This window comes from Musca autumnalis, unplaced genomic scaffold, assembly GCF_047663935.1.
Source record: "Musca autumnalis isolate F117 unplaced genomic scaffold, ASM4766393v1 scaffold_2, whole genome shotgun sequence".
NCBI classification, from domain to species: Eukaryota; Metazoa; Arthropoda; class Insecta; order Diptera; family Muscidae; genus Musca; species Musca autumnalis.
In genome coordinates this window covers 122,655,651-122,673,307 of record NW_027411755.1, presented here as the reverse complement: position 1 = coordinate 122,673,307, position 17,657 = coordinate 122,655,651, and the positions used below count along the sequence as shown (strand labels likewise).

Here is a 17,657-nt window from a genome sequence, read left to right as displayed (position 1 = left end):
AAATGTCAAATTATAGCTAAATCGGTCTGAAAATGTAGCTAAAAACGTCAAAATACCGTAAACCGGGGGATACCGTTATATGTGGGCTATACCAAAACGTGGACCGATATAGCCCATCATCGAACTTGACGTGCCTGCAAACAATTACGAACTTTTCCCAAAATTTCAGACAATTTTGGTGGAGAGGTGTGGTGACCACTAAGAACTTCAAATGTCAAATGTTCAAATTAGAGCTAATTTGGTTAAAACTTGTAGGTAAAACTCTCAAAATACCGAAAATCGGGAGGTACCGTTATATGTGGCTATACCAAAACATGTACCTATGTTCATAATTTTTTCGAATATAAGTTTTTTGGTCACTTAGAACCCTAAATATCAAATTATAGCTAATTCGGCCTAGAAATGTGACTTAAAACGTCAAAATACCTGAAATCGGGCGGTAACGTTATAGGGGGGCTATACCAAAACGTGGACCTATGTCCACAAGTTTTGTTATATAAGTTTATTGACACTTAAAAGCCCTAAATGTCAAATTATAGCTAAATCGGTCTGAAAATGTAGCTAAAAACGTCAAAATACCGTAAATCGGGGGGTACCGTTATATGGGGGCTATACCAAAGCGTGGACCTATGTCCACAACTTTTGTTATATAAGTTTATTGACACTTAAGAGCCCTAAATGTCAAATTATAGCTAAATCGGTCTGAAAATGTAGCTAAAAACGTCAAAATACCGTAAATCTGGGGGTACCGTTATATGGGGGCTATACCAAAACGTGGACCTATGTCCACAACTTTTGTTATATAAGTTTATTGACACTTAAGAACCCTAAATGTTCAATTATAGCTACATCGGTCTGAAAATGTAGCTAAGAACGGCAAAATACCGTAAATCAAGGGGTACCGTTATATGAGGGCTATACCAAAACGTGGACCGATATAGCCCATCATTGAACTTGACCTGACTGCAAACAAAAGACGCATTTTCCCATTTTTTTCCCAAATTTCAGCGTTATATCTTCATTTTTGTGGATGCTAGAGTGATTACCACGGACGGACGGACGGACGTGCACAGATCGACTCAGAATTTTACCCTGATCAAGAATATATATACTTTATAGGATCGCAAATGAGTATTTCAATGCGTTACAAACGGAAAAACAAATTTAATATACCCTCCATACTATGGTGGAGGGTATAAAAATCATAACATAACTAAAACAAGATACTTTTAGGTATAACAAATTTAAGTTAAATATGACAAATTTATAACATTAACTCACCATGCCCCTATCATGGCGTAGGCGCTCCACCCCTTACATATTTCATAATATTAATATATTGACATTCTAACGGTATAAAATGTGTTTTTGATATCACAAACTATTTTAATTATAATTATTTTTCCCAATACTCTGAAAACACAAAACCGCGTGCGTCCGCTATCAACTTTTGGGAAATGATAGATCTTCATTAAACTCACAATTTTGGCTTTATCGGATTTTTTCTAGCACTTGTATTTTGCGAGAAAATCGGCGCTAGCGTAGCCGCCCTAGTGGCGAAGGCGTCCCATCTTACGATATTCATTTTGAAACGATGAAAATGTGCCTCATCGAAATAATGGTGTTAGACCCATGTATGTTTGGACGAAATCCGTTTTAGACAATTTGGAGCCGATTTTGCGATGCACGGGCGCACGGATCAACCGATTAGGTGCAAAATTTGGGTTTTTTATTATTTTTTCCTAACTTATGGCCCATAAATCGGTTCTTCCTGAGATAATGGCCCAAAAGCTCTAAAAATCCCTGCACCAACAAAAATTGCTAATGAGTACGAAAACTTACGATGTTCCAAGATGGTCTATACTGGAAAACACGTTCGGGTACCACTCAACAAAAGTTCCACTTCTTTACAGTGTTTTATTTAACTTGCTTTGGTGTACGTTTAGTTTAAATCTAGTAACTTAGCTGATCAGCAACTGCAGTTGACCATTCAAACTAAAACTTTGCACACTTTTCAGATTACGATACAATACATGAATATGAAACCAAAACCAATATGGGTTCATTTTTTCTTATAGTCCCCATATAGCGGTACCACCCGATTTAAAGTATTTTAAGGATTCTATCTTCATTTTAAGGCCGAATTGGCTGTAATTTGGCATTTGGGGTTCCCAATGGTACAGAAACTTCGTCACCAAAAATGTTGGACATAGGTCAAGGTTTTAGTAAAGCCTCCATATAGCGGTAACACCCGGTTACAGGTATTTTAAAGATGTTATCTTCATTTTCAACTCGAATTGGCTGAAACTTGGCATTTTGAGTTTCCAATGGTACAGAAACTTCCCCACAAAAAATGATGGTCATAAGTCCATGTTTTGGTTTAGCCATTATATAACGGTACCACACGATTTCAGGCATTTTAAAGTCTTTATCTACATTTTCGGCCTAAGTTAGCTATAATTTTGTTATGATGTTGTCAGTGGCCAAACAATTTATTTACTGAAAAGTTAAAAATAAAAAATAATTTAAAAAATGATTTATAAATGCACTTAAAAATAGAAAATACTTTTTCATGATGGAATCTTTTAAATAAAATGCTTACATTTGAATTAAAAATTGTGACAATATCACACGGATAGCGTTTTATTTGAGAGATTTCGTCATGAAAAAATATTTTCTAGTTTTAAATGCATTTATAAATAAAGCACTGTAACTTAAGTTTTTTAATTGTTTTTTATTGCTTCAATGCAGTCTAAGGGCTGTTCGAGGATAGTTTGCATTTTTTCGTTCAAAACTTCTTTTAGTTAGTCTGTTTACAATGTTTTTTTTCATGGCGATATAATATTTTTCCCGACATCGTGGTCCAAAAGCTCTAGGATGCTCTGGTTCCAATCGTCGGGTAATGCATATGCATACACCGTATCAATGTGACGCTTCCGGTTTTGAACAGCTCAGCTGGTAAGCCATCGGCTCCGTCTGCCTTATTATTCTTTATGCGGTTTATTGCTGTCTTTACCTCATCTGGGCCGGGCGGTATACATTCAATACCATCTTCTGTGATTGGGTCTGTGGTATCTTTGTCCTTTGCTACTTTTGGATACCAACAGTTTCCATATCCTGAGCAAACTATCTGTGTCTGTAACCAAATTACTCTGTCCATCTCTACAAGTGGATGAGCCTGTACCAAAGTCATTGCTTTGATGTTTTACGCTTTGGAAGAATTTTCGGACTTAAATCTGGTTCTTCTAAATCTCGTTTTTTACAATTCTTTTTTCATGCAAAAAAAAAACATGTCCTCTCTCCTTTTCTCCCGATACCTCTCTCGTACGCTACACGTTGCTACAGATTGCAGAGTAGCCCCATATGCAGAATTTTTCTCTTCGGTAGCAGCACTACACTCCTGGTCATACCATGTGTTCCTTGGTGGAGGTCTCTGGTATGGATTTTGCAGCAGTTTGGAGGAAGTGGGCAATACATTGCCATTGTGCTGATATGTTATCGGAACGAGGAGTGTTTTGATTAAACAATTGGGTCAGTTGAGTGGAATATGCTGTGGCTATCTGTTGTGAGTGCAGCTTACCAATGTCTAACGAGTTTCAGCCTTATTTCATTGTCAGACGTTTCTTTGCACTGTGGTTCCGCCCGTGGACAAAAATCGAAAAATTTATGTCGACCAATTTGATTACGATTGAAATAAATATTCTCTAAACACATTAAATTTTTATTATCCAGTATTATTTGTGCCAATTTACATCGGAAATATGCCAAGTTAAGTCGAAGACGTTGAGATTTGTATGTGGTACCTTAAAAACGAAAAAAAGATCCGCAAAGCATTCGTAGCTTATGAGTGAAATTATAAAAAATTAGGAGGTAAATGTACAATTTCCATTTACAATATTCTTACGAAAAAACAAATTCAAAATTCGTTTTCTAAGTTCCTTAAAAATAAATTCTTTGTAAATGACTTTTTGTGCTATTTTTAATATCATTGCTATAAATGTATGTTGAGTTTTACTAATGTTGTCCCCGTAAGGGCAAGTCCATATTTTTTTTGAGATACAGGGAAAAGTCTCTAGTTTACGATAAAAATAAATCCAGCTGCCAACATCTGCCACCCTGTAAGTTATTCCCCTTATACCACGCCTGTAAAATCGCCAAAATTCCGAAAATCGGGAGGTACGTTTGAATGGGAGCTATACCGAAACGTGGTCCTATATTGAACATTTTTTGCAAGGTGATATGTTGTTCCCTCAGAACACAAAATGCAAAATTACAGCCAAATCGACTGGAAAATTTGGCTAAAATTGTCAAAATATAAAAAAACGGGGGTACCTTTATATGGGGCCTACACCCACATGTGGACCTACATCCATTGAATTTGTTTTTCTCCCTTTTGGGCACGTTATAAAACTATGTTTCAAATTTCGAGAAACTATGTTTAAAATTTCGATTATAACTATTTTTGGCACTCCTTTCCATACATATGGGACCACTGTGCATTGTAGAGATTGAATTTGCCGACTGTTAGGCCAAATATATACTCATTTCCAACAGTTGCAGGGCAACGGTCATATGTTTCTTCTAGGCGCTCGTAAAATATATCTTTGGTCTGCTCGTCCTTAAAGCTGATTTCGAAGAATTTTGCGTTTATCCGTATTGTCTTTCATTTACCGGGGTGAAGCTGGAAACCATATGTCTTAACCTTCGACTAACTACAAATTCGCAGCCAAACTCATATTATGTGTCATGGCAGCTGTAGTCCAATGCGTCAACTTTAGGTGTTGTTGTGACGCCTCTCCCAATCCGTCGTATTTCCTGTATGGCAGTAATATCGGCATTGTATATTTCAATTACATCTGCATCTGCAGAAGTTTCTATTACTTTTAGGATGTTTGGTATTGCAAATGTGCTATACCGTTCCACGTTTTGATATAGTCCCATAGAACGGTACCACCCGATTTTTGGTATATTGAAAGTTTTATCCTCTTTATCACACAGAAATGGTTGAAATTTGGTATTTAGTCTTCTTTGGGGATACAAAACTTTCCCCCCAGAAACTTGTTTACAAACCCAACGCCCAAGTTTTTATAGGTGAACGTCCTTCGGGGAACCTGTAACCCCTATCCCAGGTGGCCCAAAGGGGAATGCTTCCCAGATATGGGAGGTAAGATGGAAATCAAATATGTCTCGTGGACCAACAAGTAGCTGCGTCTGTCTTTAAGTAAAGCTGCAGCAAACAGTATCAGAACTCCAGAAGGAGCGGCTGAAACTAGACGGGAAACCACTGAAGTAACTTTCCCCTGAAAAACATACAATATGAACAAAGAACAAAATACACGGCCCTCAGTTTCCGGCCAAACGAGGGTGCTACTTCAACATATTTATAAATTATTGTGTGATCGCTTATATCCGGATAACGGATTTGCAATTAAGAAGAAGATAGGTCAACGCGCGGCACACGTTAGCTCACTATCTCTAACGGGTGTTAAAGGCAGCTCCACAGGAGGTCAGTGTACATCATCTACGATTTGAAAATCATAATGCACAATGTCGATACATTGTGATTGCATGATTAATATCGGCTCTTCCTTAAATTTCCTACAACTTCTTATATGTATGTGTATGCATTTCAAACCTTTTTAAAGTTACACTGCCTTCCAGTTGTGCAATTTTTTTATTGCAATTTTTCGATGGTTGTGAGATTTGTTTATGATGGGTTGGTTTCATGGAAATTGCTTTGTCAAACTATCGCTGGCTACAGCTGCGGCAACAAGAAACTATTGATTGGAATAGGCAATAGGTAACAACAACAACTATCAAGTGAATGAAACGCATAAATTTGATTATACAAAGTCACTCGTCGTATATCTGCCTGCTGGATGGATATATGACAGGTAGTTATCTTTGCACAAGATTGAATGACAAAACGAACAAAATTCATCATGTTACCCATATAGACTATGAAAAGTTTGGTGGCTGCACTTTGAATGTGGATTATGATTACCTAAACACAGAGTGTGATGCCACTGCTTAAAATTCATATTTTTTGGTATTGAGGTATTGAGATTAATGGACGCTGATAGGGAGTAGATTCTTTGTGAACTGTTCTCAGTTAGAGATAATAACAGTATTATGTTCCAATAAAATTGTATCCAGCGAATTGAGTGAAAGGTTAAAATACATATACGAGGGGCATTAAAAAACTTCCGGACTAGGCAACACGCAGTGTCGACAGGCATCATTTGACATTCTTTTTGGAAATTTTGACAGTTTTTAGCGTACTCAGGACAGTTTGACATGTGACCATGTCTTGGGTTGTTTTCAGTGGCTTGATTGAGACACCCCCAAAACATGGGTTTTGAACGCTTTTACAGCATCTTCTGGCGACGAAAATCGTTGACCACGTCACGGCGTATGACCCTTCAATTTCACGTTTTTTTTTTTTCGGTCAAACAGGTGCTGGTTTGAATTGATGTGTGAGAGCTCGCATTGTCATGATGCAGAACGATTCGTCCTCTCTTGTACGTTTTTCGAATATCTCAGGAGACTTCAGGCAAAAAGATTGTAGTGTAACACTCAGAATTAACCCCCTACATTTCTCAAGCCGTCACAGGTCAGTTTTGCGGAATAAACGGGCGACCATTTGCTTCGAAGGTCTTCTTCCATGAACAACTTTCGCTGGATTTTACTCGCTTTTGAAGACCCAAACGGTCACTTCCTATTTTGTTTCGGGCTTGCATTATCCGTTCACGCATGACTTTTTTTCTGTCACAACGTCCGATTTTGGGCGACCCTCACGACCTTCGTTTTTTTAGCTAGTGTCGGCCACGTTTGAATTCATTAAACCAGTTTTTGATAGTGATATAGGATGGCCCTTTGATCGATGCACTCTTGCCGTGATTATCCATGTCGAAATTTGTAATAAAGTATAGGACGAAGATGTTCACAAGTAAATTCCATTTTTTTGCAAAGTGATTTTTTCAAGTCACTGTGAACAACACAACACATGGTCGGATGTCAAATTCTCCTGAGTACGCTTAGCCGAAAAACTGTCAAACTTTCCAAAAAAAGTCAAATGACGCCTGGCGTCACTGCGAGTTGCCTAAGCCAAAAGGTTTTCTAGTGCCCCTCGTATATTCAAGGAAATAATTGGGCTACATCAGTGTGAGTTTGAACATAGTAAATCATTTCTCAAGATGAAAACAAACAAGGACATAAGTTATTGTGCGATATTTTAAACATCTTGATGGAGAAGATGTAACGATATGCGATAAAACTGGAGGCAGTTGGTTCGTGGTTAGCTAGAAGCAAAAGCTTTTCGCCCTTGAATCACTCAGGCCAATGAGAGTTTATTGAAAATAGGAGTAAAATAAACAGTTCTAAAATAGGCTATAAGGTGTCTAGGGGCTTCAAAGCGCATCAAAAGTCGTGACAATGTGACCTACCAGTGTCGGTGTAGGTGAGTGCGCCGAAAGTAAATATCGTGTCGCAAAGTCCGAAAAAACAAGTATTGGCAAATCGTCATCTTTTTGCGTAAACCCACGTTCTTTATGATGTCCGTACACCTAACTCCCAAAGAGTCCATCTATCACCGATTTAGAGACTTTGATGTTCGGGGTGTCGAAAGAATTTCTCTGTGTTATATGTTTGTAAGTTCGTTTTTTTTTTCTTAATCTGGCTTTGGTTTTATTTCCAGTTCTAGAAATGTCGCTGTTTCGATGGGTTTTAGCCACAAGCTACTGGAGTTAGTTGTGTAGGCTTGGGAAGACAGTTGAGAAGGTGCAGTGTGTCATGCGGGCCTGTGGTGTATGCTGGGCATACATTTAGACGGCTGCGTAGTTGAGCCAAAACTACTCTGGTTTGTCGTGGCAGCTGACGCTCTTCAACTGCGATTGCTGGGGGATGCTCTCAGAGGACCGCATTCACACGATAGTTGTTTATGGTAACTGCGACTGCTTCTGTGTGAATGCTACTCAAACCTGCTTGATAGGCTCGTTGATCTAGTGGTTGTCTCCTGTAGCATTGCACTTCACTTTTTAGATCATGAAGGTCCCTCCTAACATGGTAGAGGAGTCCTATCCACCATAGGGTGATTGGGATGGGTCTCACGGTTACACCCGAGCAATTACTGCAACGAAGGCCTGCCATTATGTTGCTGTAATGAAAGAGTCTTTGTCGCCACATGTAGAAAGTCCATTGAAGGAATGAGGAGGCACCCTGTTGCAGCTCTCAGGTAGCATTCTGACAGGTTTTAATATTGTTTCATAGCGTTGCACTTATATTCGCGGACCACACTGCCGCGGCATAGCTTACCACATATCGATCTACCGTGTTATATGTGGTCAACAAGATTTCTTTATCCGCACCCCAAGTGCCGCTGGCTGGGGACTTGAGGACCCTGTTCCTACACCTCAACTTCGCAGAACGCTTTGGCATGCGCAAACGACGTGAAAATGCTGTCGACTATGACACCTAGAATCTTGGGGTAGTTTGTGCTCGAAATTCTGCTGTCATCAACCATTACATTCAACCCTGTTCTCAACTCTGCCGTCCATGTGGCGAACAGATTCTACAGAGTGGTAGATATAGTGGCGGATATTTGCATATTCCTCGCGTGGAAAATTTTGTTAAGATGAGTCTAATAGGAGTTTAGCCTTTCACAAATGACATCAGGAAAGGTACCTGACGCCAATACCGTACAATCATCCGCATACGTTACGATCTCAATGCCGCTCAAGAAGGGGCGGAAACAGGAGAGGTAGTGGTTAAATAGTTACGGAGATATCACCCCACTTGGAGTACTCCCTGTTTCACTCTACGGGACTTGAACTTCCTGTTCCTGAATTACACGTATGACTGGCATCCACATATATAATTGAACTTGACCGGATTGTTGTCTGCTCGATGTCCTCAAACAGTGTGGAGTGCTTGACAGTATTAAAGACTGTTGATACTGTCAAGCGCCACCATCACTGTTCTATCAAACGGCATGCTTTGATTGAGTCCTCGACTAATGTGTGCGGAGATAGCGTGCAGCGCTGTTGTCGTGATGTGCTGCTTACGGAACCCATGCTGTTGATAGGCCACTTGATAGCTTTTTCTGACGCTACGGAGGACTAAAGCCTAAAGGGTCTTTGTTACAGACGACAAAAGCAAAATCGATTTACATTTGCTGGCATCCTTGCCTGGATTCATTAGCGGGACCGCCCATCCCATATCCCAGACTTCAGGAACGTTGTGGGTGGCTAGCGACAGTTTAAGAACTTTAGTCAGATATTCGACTCCCGACTCATCCACTTTCAGCATTACCATGGAGATTCCATCAGGACTCAACGCTTTGGATGATTTAGCGTCCCTGATGACATTTGCAACATCATCAATTGTAAGTTGTGGTGGTTCATCCTCAGCAGGAAGAGATCTGATGTGCCATAGCACTCTTCTCTTCGCCCTGTAACTCCCGGGGTACTCGACAGACGGTAAATTCAGAATAACTTAGGCACCTCTTGCGCGCAGTTAGCGTAACGTCGCCAAACATGACGGAAGTCCTATGTTCCTTCTTTTCAGGGTTTGAAATCATTTACTCTGGCTCCAATGTTGCAACTCTTTAGATGATTTGAACACCTTTTCCGCTTATGTTCACCGACAAACCTGTTAACTTCCAGCTAGTCCTGTCGCCTCTTCTAGGAATATTGGTCTCACTTCGGTATTCGACAAGCGGGTATATGGCGAGTGGCTGCAACAGTGATGATGTCTTGGAACGTCCTTTCTGCTAACCGAACATCAGAAGGGTTGGACAGATTTCTGTAGCGGTGATTAGTGAAGTCTTTGAAACTAGGCTAATAAATTTTTCAATGATTGATGAAAGTGCGGCGTTCAGAGGTGATGAAATCGGGTGGTCTTCTGATGGAGACAATTATGGGGAGATGGTCTGACTCAAGAGGAGCTATGGGTTGCCAGTTGACGTCATTTGTCAGAGCAGGTAACACAATGGTAATGTCTGGTGAACTGTGACACTCTCCACTAATTCTGGTAAGGTCATCCTCAGCCAGGACTGTACAGCTCTGGTCGTTTCCGAGAACCGAAAGCCACAACTCATGACGTACATTAAAGACCCCTAAGAACAAACGGTTCTGACCTTACAAAAGCGGGCTAACGTTGGGCAACTCAGCAACCCTACCTTGGAAATTTCCTGCACCGCCGCGACCATTAAATTCTTCCGACTTAAGAAATCCACTATTTTTTCGGTCCTTATCGTAGGCTCCTGCATGGATGAGTCCCGAACAACCCCTGAAATGCACCCACTCCCGGTATATACATGGCATTCCAGGATATGCTGCTCCCAACACAGAAAAACGATACATATACAAAAATGTGTGTGCTGAGGTGGCAGCCGCTGGCCGGAACTCGGTTGTTGTGTGGTTCCAGGTCAATTCGGTATCGCTGCCGTACATCATTTCTACTGCTACCGTTTGATATACACCTGATGGTCCACTAGCATTATGTTATGTTATGTTGTCAAAGTTAACAGACTGTTGGAAAATAGTGTTAAGATCATACATATGTTCCCACAACAGCCCCTACGGGACAAGGGGCTTCCATCATAACAAAAGCATTTCCTTTAACACGGATTATCTGTTGAAAACTAGATACAGCTCTCAATGTTTAAGACAAAGCTTAATAATTGGGTACATAATTTTCTGTCACTCCTAGGATGTTTGGTATTGAAAATTGGCCACGTTTTGATATAGCCCCCATAGAACGGTAGCTCCCGATTTTCAGTATTTTAAATGTGTTAGCTTTACTATTACACCAAAATGGCTGGAATTTTGTATTTAGTCTTCCTTGGGGCTGTAAAACTTTCCCCCAGAAATTTGTCAGTACTCGTCTATCCCATAGAACGGTACCTCCCGATTTTCGGTATTTTAACCGAAATTGCCGGAATTTTGTGTTTATTCTTCTTTGGGGATACAAAATTTTTCCTCAGAAAAAGAGCATTTCCTCGAATAAATAATATAAGTTTCTGACTTTTACCTCCTGCTTTAACTTTATTATTAGTTAGAAGTATAGTGGAAAATTGAGCTGGAACAGGGTGAACTGTATACCCACCTTTATCTTCAATTATTGCTCATGGAGGAGCTTCTGTTGATTTAGCTATTTTTTCATTACATTTAGCCGGAATTTCTTCAATTTTAGGGGCAGTAAATTTTATTACAACTGTTATTAATATACTGGAATTACATTTGACCGAATACCTTTATTGGTCTGATCAGTTGTAATTACTGCTTTATTACTTTTACTTTCTCTTCCAGGTCCACTTTAAGATATCGCCCCCCATATGTCAACGTTATGACATATCCCCCATAGAACAGTGCCGCCAGCTTTTCGATATTTTCAGTAGATAATGCGCCTATATCCTACAGAAATGTGTAAAATTCTATATAGTGGTCGTTGGGAATATAAAACATGCCGGCAGAGAACTGTCGGTATAGGTTCACGTTTTAATGTTTAATTAAGCTGATGTTCGGTATTTTAAAGGTTTTAGCCAAATTATTCAATCGAATTGGCTAGATTTTTGTGTTTAGCTTTTGATAGCTAAAGAAGCCGATTTGTTTCAAACTTTGGGCATCGTATTATTTCTTATAAGCAAAGATCAAAGTTGGCACGATAACTACCAAAAGGAGTGACTCCCAAACTTAAATCAAATTTCAATACGCGTTTCGGATCGGTAGAAAATTTGGCATTCGTAATATTTTGTCCAAACTTAATTTCAGTTCGAAGATGGGCGATGTCGGTACCTCTTCCACAAAAGTTCTAAATTTTTATTAAAATGATGCGCACTATGTTGTTGTTGTAGTAACGCATAAATAAGGCGCTCAAAAAAATCAAACTGACTAAAAATATCGAACCGGAACCTTTTTTAAATAAATACTAAAAAAATCATATTGCATTGTTTTACGAGGTAGTATAGCGTAGCGTTATACAATGCAATATGGAGTTTTTTAGTGTTTATTTCAAAAGGTTACAGTTAGATCTTTTTAGTCAGTTTGATTTTTTGGGCATGTGCCCAGCAAAAATTCGGATCCAGTAGTCATTACGTAAACCATTACAAAATAATGTAAACAAGCTTCTTTTCCAATTACAAGTAATCTGAAAAGTAATGGGATACTTCTTAAAAAAATTACAAGGCAAACCTACTTACTTTGCTCCTCACTAAGTAATGAGGACGGTGGCACAGTGAGTGTGTGTCCGACTATAAATCATAGGGTTGTGTGTTCAACGCTCACTGTCGGCACGCGAGTTTTTTAATTAAAAAATAACAATTTGTGGTGCACATGTTCACTGCACATTTAAGTTCTTAAGCAACCCTTAATGTTCGTGTGCGTGGCATAGTATGTAGTGTCTTTGGCTAGAAATCAGAGGGTTCGTGTGTTCAACTCGCACAGCGATCGAAATAAAATAAAGTAAAATAAAAGTAAGAAAGTGTGATGAAATTAAAAAAATCTCTACATCAACTGTTCTAAAAATAGAATTTTTTTCTACTTACTTTTCAACTTCTAGTGGCCACAGAATAACTAGTTATTCTAGTGGTCATAAAATAACTACAAACTGAGTGCGACATGCCCTTGTAAAAATAATGGGGAAGAACGGGGGTTTGCGAGTACTTACGGCTGCCAAAAATCCCTTACAAAACCCATGATTTTGGGAGGACTTTTTTTGCTGGGTGGGTCAGGCCGTTTTGGCGCTGAGCGCCTCATATGTTCATTCGTGTAGTATTTCAGTTATCAGGTTCTGGTTACTAAGTATCCAGACTCAAAAATTCTGCAACCTAGACTGGTTGCGTCCATAAAGAATCAAGAGACAGGTGAGTGGGGTTAGCTGCGCAGCTAAACAAATACAGTGTGTCGTGTGGTCCCAATCCAAATGCAGGGCATGTGTTGGGTATCGTGGCATGAATACGAATTGAGGCGGATGCATCGTCCCGATCTTAACTGGGCTAAAACCACTCGTGTTTGCCTTGGCGGCTGGCATTCTTCTGCTGCGGTGGATGGAGGATGGTCTCCAAGTACGGCATTCACACTGCAACCATGTCTGTGTGAATGATATCCAAGCCTGCCTGATAGGCTGGTTGATCTAGAGGTTCTCTTTTATACCTTTGGACCTCTCTAGATCAGGGACGCGCTTCTTTGCTTCTTTGTATAGTGAGGGCGCCCACTGAATTGTTTTTGCATTTGCTTCTCTCTCTCACGTACAGTGTACGTGTACATAAACAAACGATGAATGTCATGTGGTTGTTGTTTTTTCACCCATGCATACACGCATGCTTTAGTATTGATGGAAATATTATGGGCGACGCTGCTCTAGATCATGAAAATCTCTCCTGACGTACCTGGGTGGGGGGAGCCATCCATTAAATCGCTACAGGGATGCTCATTGCGATAACACCCAAGCAAGTAATGCATCGACAACATCTTGTTGTGCTGACGCACCGGTAAAAACTTCGTTCCTCATGAAGATGGTCCATAGATCAGGTCGAATATGAACTATATATTTGTCCACACCTTAGGTTACCTCCTCACAAAAAGTCCAGTTCAAGGACTGCTCTGGAATCCCTTTGATTGTTGTTGTAACAACTTGTACTCGTTGCCACCATTAGGACGGTACAAAATTTGTCTCGGGCAAATCCATACTTCCTGAGAAAATATCGCTGGAGTGCCCAATTACTCTCGAACGAGTCATCAGCCGAGTCGGTCCAACATTTGGCATTCGTAATATTTTCCCCAAGTTCGAAGATGGACAATAACGGTCCACACTTTCCGGTAACTCCCCCTCAAAAATGCAAAAAATTTCACTAAAATGGTACGTGCTATATTTATATCCAAACTTTTGATCTCATAATTTGTTGTTCAAATTTAATTTAACTTCAATAAAAATGGTCTATATCGGTTTTCCACTAAAGTGCAACATTTTTGTTAAAGTGCAGTTTAGGATCTGTTCGAAGATCCTTTGGAAAATTATACCGGACCTTGTGGTCCTGTTTACTGCGATATTATGTTCTTCGTGGGCATGCTTCTTGACCTAGTGGTCCAAAATATGCTGGCAAACTATCGAAAGTCAGACTATCGTTTTGATCACTGTCGAAAGGTTTGTTTAAAATGGACTCGGATGCAACTATGTTTTTAATAATTCGCGATAGATAACCCAAATAATGTTTTAGTGGCCGCCGTAACCTTGTTTTACGACAGTAATCACAACGATAGTCAGACTATCGCTAGTTTGTCAGCTCTAGTCAAAAACATCTAAGTTTTACGGTGACCAACTAAAATGACTGATACTTTTTTACATGTTTCGTTCCACAAACATACCAAGTCCGCTGAAATACTCAGGAAATTTCACCAACATTCCACTGAGTGTTATTTTTACTTTAAATTTTATTCAATGTGGAAAATATAAAGTGCTCTTCTGGTCGAACTTAATGTACCACGTATAGTGTTGTATGCAATAAGAGTGAATTGAAGTTTCTTAAAATTTATAAATATTACAATAAACAAATACTAATCAGCCAATTTCAAATTTATAACACGCAGAAATACTTTTTTGTTCGTGTTAAAAAAATAGTTCACGATAATTAAATGAGTGATAAAACATTATTACTGAAAATAATGTCCCTCAAAGATATTGTGTTATCAGTATCAGATAAATTTGGCCTTCTGTAATTACTCACATTTATTTATGTTATTTCCCCTAAAAAAGTTAGAAGTCATTTTGGGTTATTTCAAATTATGGAAAATCCAATTCGACAATTTTTCAGAAGACACCGTGGAAATAATTTCCATCAAATTGCGTTGCTTCGTTGCGGGAATCTTTCTAAATATTGTCATTATTATTTTAACACGAATAGCGTCGCAGTTCGAAGAGGATTTCTTTGAAAATGCAAATAGTTTTCAAATCTATATTCGACTATGGGAATTTCCGTACAATTAAGTTATCGTTAAACTAAGCGACTAAAATTCAAACTGGACATAATTTCCCAGTGTGTGTATGTGCGGTAATTTCCTAGCATTTGTTGGCGAAAACCAATTGACTTTGACAACGACACGAATGGAATGACCTGCGGTCATAAACTATGGCCGACCGGCCATAAAGTTTGTGTGTGCGTTCGTGGAATTTTGATAGTGGGCGCAATAAAATTCTGGGATTATTAAGTAGGTATTTTAAGGTACAACAGGTAGTTGTGATTAGTGATCGTGGAAAATACGTAAGCCACAGGAGCGGGAGGAGGAGGAGGTTAGGTATTTAATCAAGTACGCGTAACGGCAGATTAACAGTTCTAAACTATCAGTCTAACTGAAAACATTATTTGTGTCTTACACGAAGTGAAAGTGAAAGTTTTTTGTGAAAAATGACATCTCTACAGTTGCTACACAAGTCTCGTGAAATTTGCCGCATGTCATGGTTCCTTATCGAAATGGACGAGGGCCAATCGAAGGGTGGCAAGGAGAATGGCCGAATTGTCTATGGCGTTATACACTCCATTGATTTGGTGGATAGTGATTCGAGCAATATGTACATAAATCGGCGTGTGCGCTTCAATTGGAATCACGCCATTATTGAAGGTCGTGTTAAATTGGCTTCCGATGATCGTTACTTTATCGAACAGCAGTTTAAGACGTTGACAAAGAACAATGAGGAGGTGATTTTGAAACAAAGGTTATCAAAACGGTATTTGGTGCAATTTAACAAAGGTGCCAACACCATTGTCCATGCTATTGTCCACCAAAAGGAGATTGTCTGGCCCAAAGAGGATTTCCATAATTCCACAATACGTGAGGTGCTGATCAGAGATGGTAAAATTCAAAGAATGGCAACGGTATTGCATGTCAGCGAATCCGACGATTTGATACAAAAAGAATTGGATATGCTCAAGGCAAGATGCTTTGAGGGGGTAAGTGTGACAGCTATTACATTTTCTGCGGCTTAAACTAATCCGTTTACTTTCCACTTATCTTTTAGGCTTTCGAAGAACCCTACGATAATAATGACATTGAGGAGACGCCTTGGTTATTTGTCCAATACAGCAGCGGACCAAGTAATGTCAGCTACAGCATTATAAATATCTGTGGCACAGTGTGGCAAGAGGATAATCTTTATCGTAATGTTGTGGCCTACATTAAAGAAGGCGAAACTGTCTATCAGGCCATAATAATTCGCAAATCCAAAGATCGCAATAAGTTGGACTCGGAACTACGATCAATGAAAGAATGTTGCCTGACAACTAATTTCCCCATTAGCGGAACAAGTTGTGTAAGTAGTGCCGAACGCATTGAGCAAATATTACATAAACATGTAAGTTCTTCATAAAAAAGAACTGTTCTGGTTTTGTGTAATAACTGCCGCCGAATAGCTTCTAATGTTTTCCGAATTTTCTTTTACAGTTCAAAGTCTCCCTCCCACCATTGGATCATCAGACATTGTGTGCCAAACCCGTGACAATACTGCCTGTTAAACGGGATACGTATCAGATGTTAAGACATTAAATTTCGTTCGTAAAATTGACAATTGGGTTTAACTCGACAACTATAGAAGAGAAGAGGAGAAAGATAATCTAAAATTGTATGACAATATAAAACAAAAATTGTGTATTACAAACTTAAATTTAAGTGTTATTTTAATAAATATCTGAAAGATAAATATTTTACAGCTTCGTTTTTATTTTCTTTATCAAAAAATACAATTTTCAATAAAGTTTCATAAAATCAGCAGGCTTGATGAAATCAAAGTAGTAGACTTTTCGATTTTTGTTTTCTAGTAAAAATTACTTTTCGATCTCTAGATTTGTACAAATCTTGGTGACATTTTTAGTGGGATAGCCGTTGTAGTTTTTTTATACCCTACACCACTATGTGGGGAGGGTATTATAAGTTGGTTTTGGCCAAAAAGTTTGTAACGCACCGAAATAATGGTCGTAGACCTATACTTACATATACCAAAATGAATGTCTCGACGAGCTGAGATCTGGCTATGTGTGTCCGTCCGTATGTCCATCTAAACCTTGTAATCACGAAATTTTGGGGGTTGATGGGAGCTCTGGAGCGGATGAAGCCTATTGGTTTTAGTGATGGACGGATTATATTCAGTGGTCGGAATTGGGAAAAACGTGTGTGGAGAAAAATACAAGGTTTTATTTTAATGCGAATATTTCCGCTTCTATTAAGAGTATTCCAAAAGAAAAGCCTGATAATGAAAGTGGAAAGCTTCACCTTTACAACAATGCAAAGTAGGTAGGCGTAGGTGTACAAACAACGAAGATTCGCAGTAGTCGCTTATCCAATCCACGTTTTAATTTTTGGGATTTCAATTGTAATGTCGAGTATAACAGCTCTGGTTGGTGGCCTTCCAAAAGCATGGCTATGGAAGAAGAAGATGTCTGCAATGATGTAAAGTTGGTTGACGTAGGTGGTCAAACGAAGGAGATATAGCAATAGTCCGTAATATATCCCTTTTTTCAAGTCGCAAATTTGGTCGGATCGGTCAAGAAATTTTGGTTTGGCAGTTGGGGGTCGCAGAGAGGAAGAAAGCTGTTGATTTTGGTAATGGTCGGGTAATACTTACAAGTCAGAATTGGCTATAAAACTTGCATACAAATTCAAAGTTTTATT

General features: G+C 39.1%; 2 protein-coding genes across 3 annotated transcripts in view; both read left to right on the top strand.

The window, feature by feature from the left end:
- Nucleotides 1-17,657, top strand: part of LOC141393065 (uncharacterized) — a 78,566-nt gene that overhangs the window by 27,753 nt on the left and 33,156 nt on the right. The gene's annotated exons all lie outside the window — the stretch shown is intronic.
- On the top strand, nt 15,401-16,535 carry Elba3 (Early boundary activity 3). The gene is made up of 3 exons (XM_073970401.1): nt 15,401-15,943; nt 16,012-16,302; nt 16,434-16,535. Exons 1-3 carry the CDS (start codon nt 15,401-15,403, stop codon nt 16,533-16,535), a joined length of 936 nt encoding a protein of 311 aa, XP_073826502.1.

What these genes read in the sequence shown, in the direction of transcription:
- Elba3 (XM_073970401.1), top strand. Translation starts at nt 15,401, where the DNA reads ATGACATCTCTACAGTTGCTACACAAGTCTCGTGAAATTTGCCGCATG. An exon ending in AGGCAAGATGCTTTGAGGGG is followed by an intron (nt 15,944 to 16,011) that starts GTAAGTGTGACA and finishes CTTATCTTTTAG; the next exon opens with GCTTTCGAAGAACCCTACGA. An exon ending in CCATTAGCGGAACAAGTTGT is followed by an intron (nt 16,303 to 16,433) that starts GTAAGTAGTGCC and finishes TTTCTTTTACAG; the next exon opens with TTCAAAGTCTCCCTCCCACC.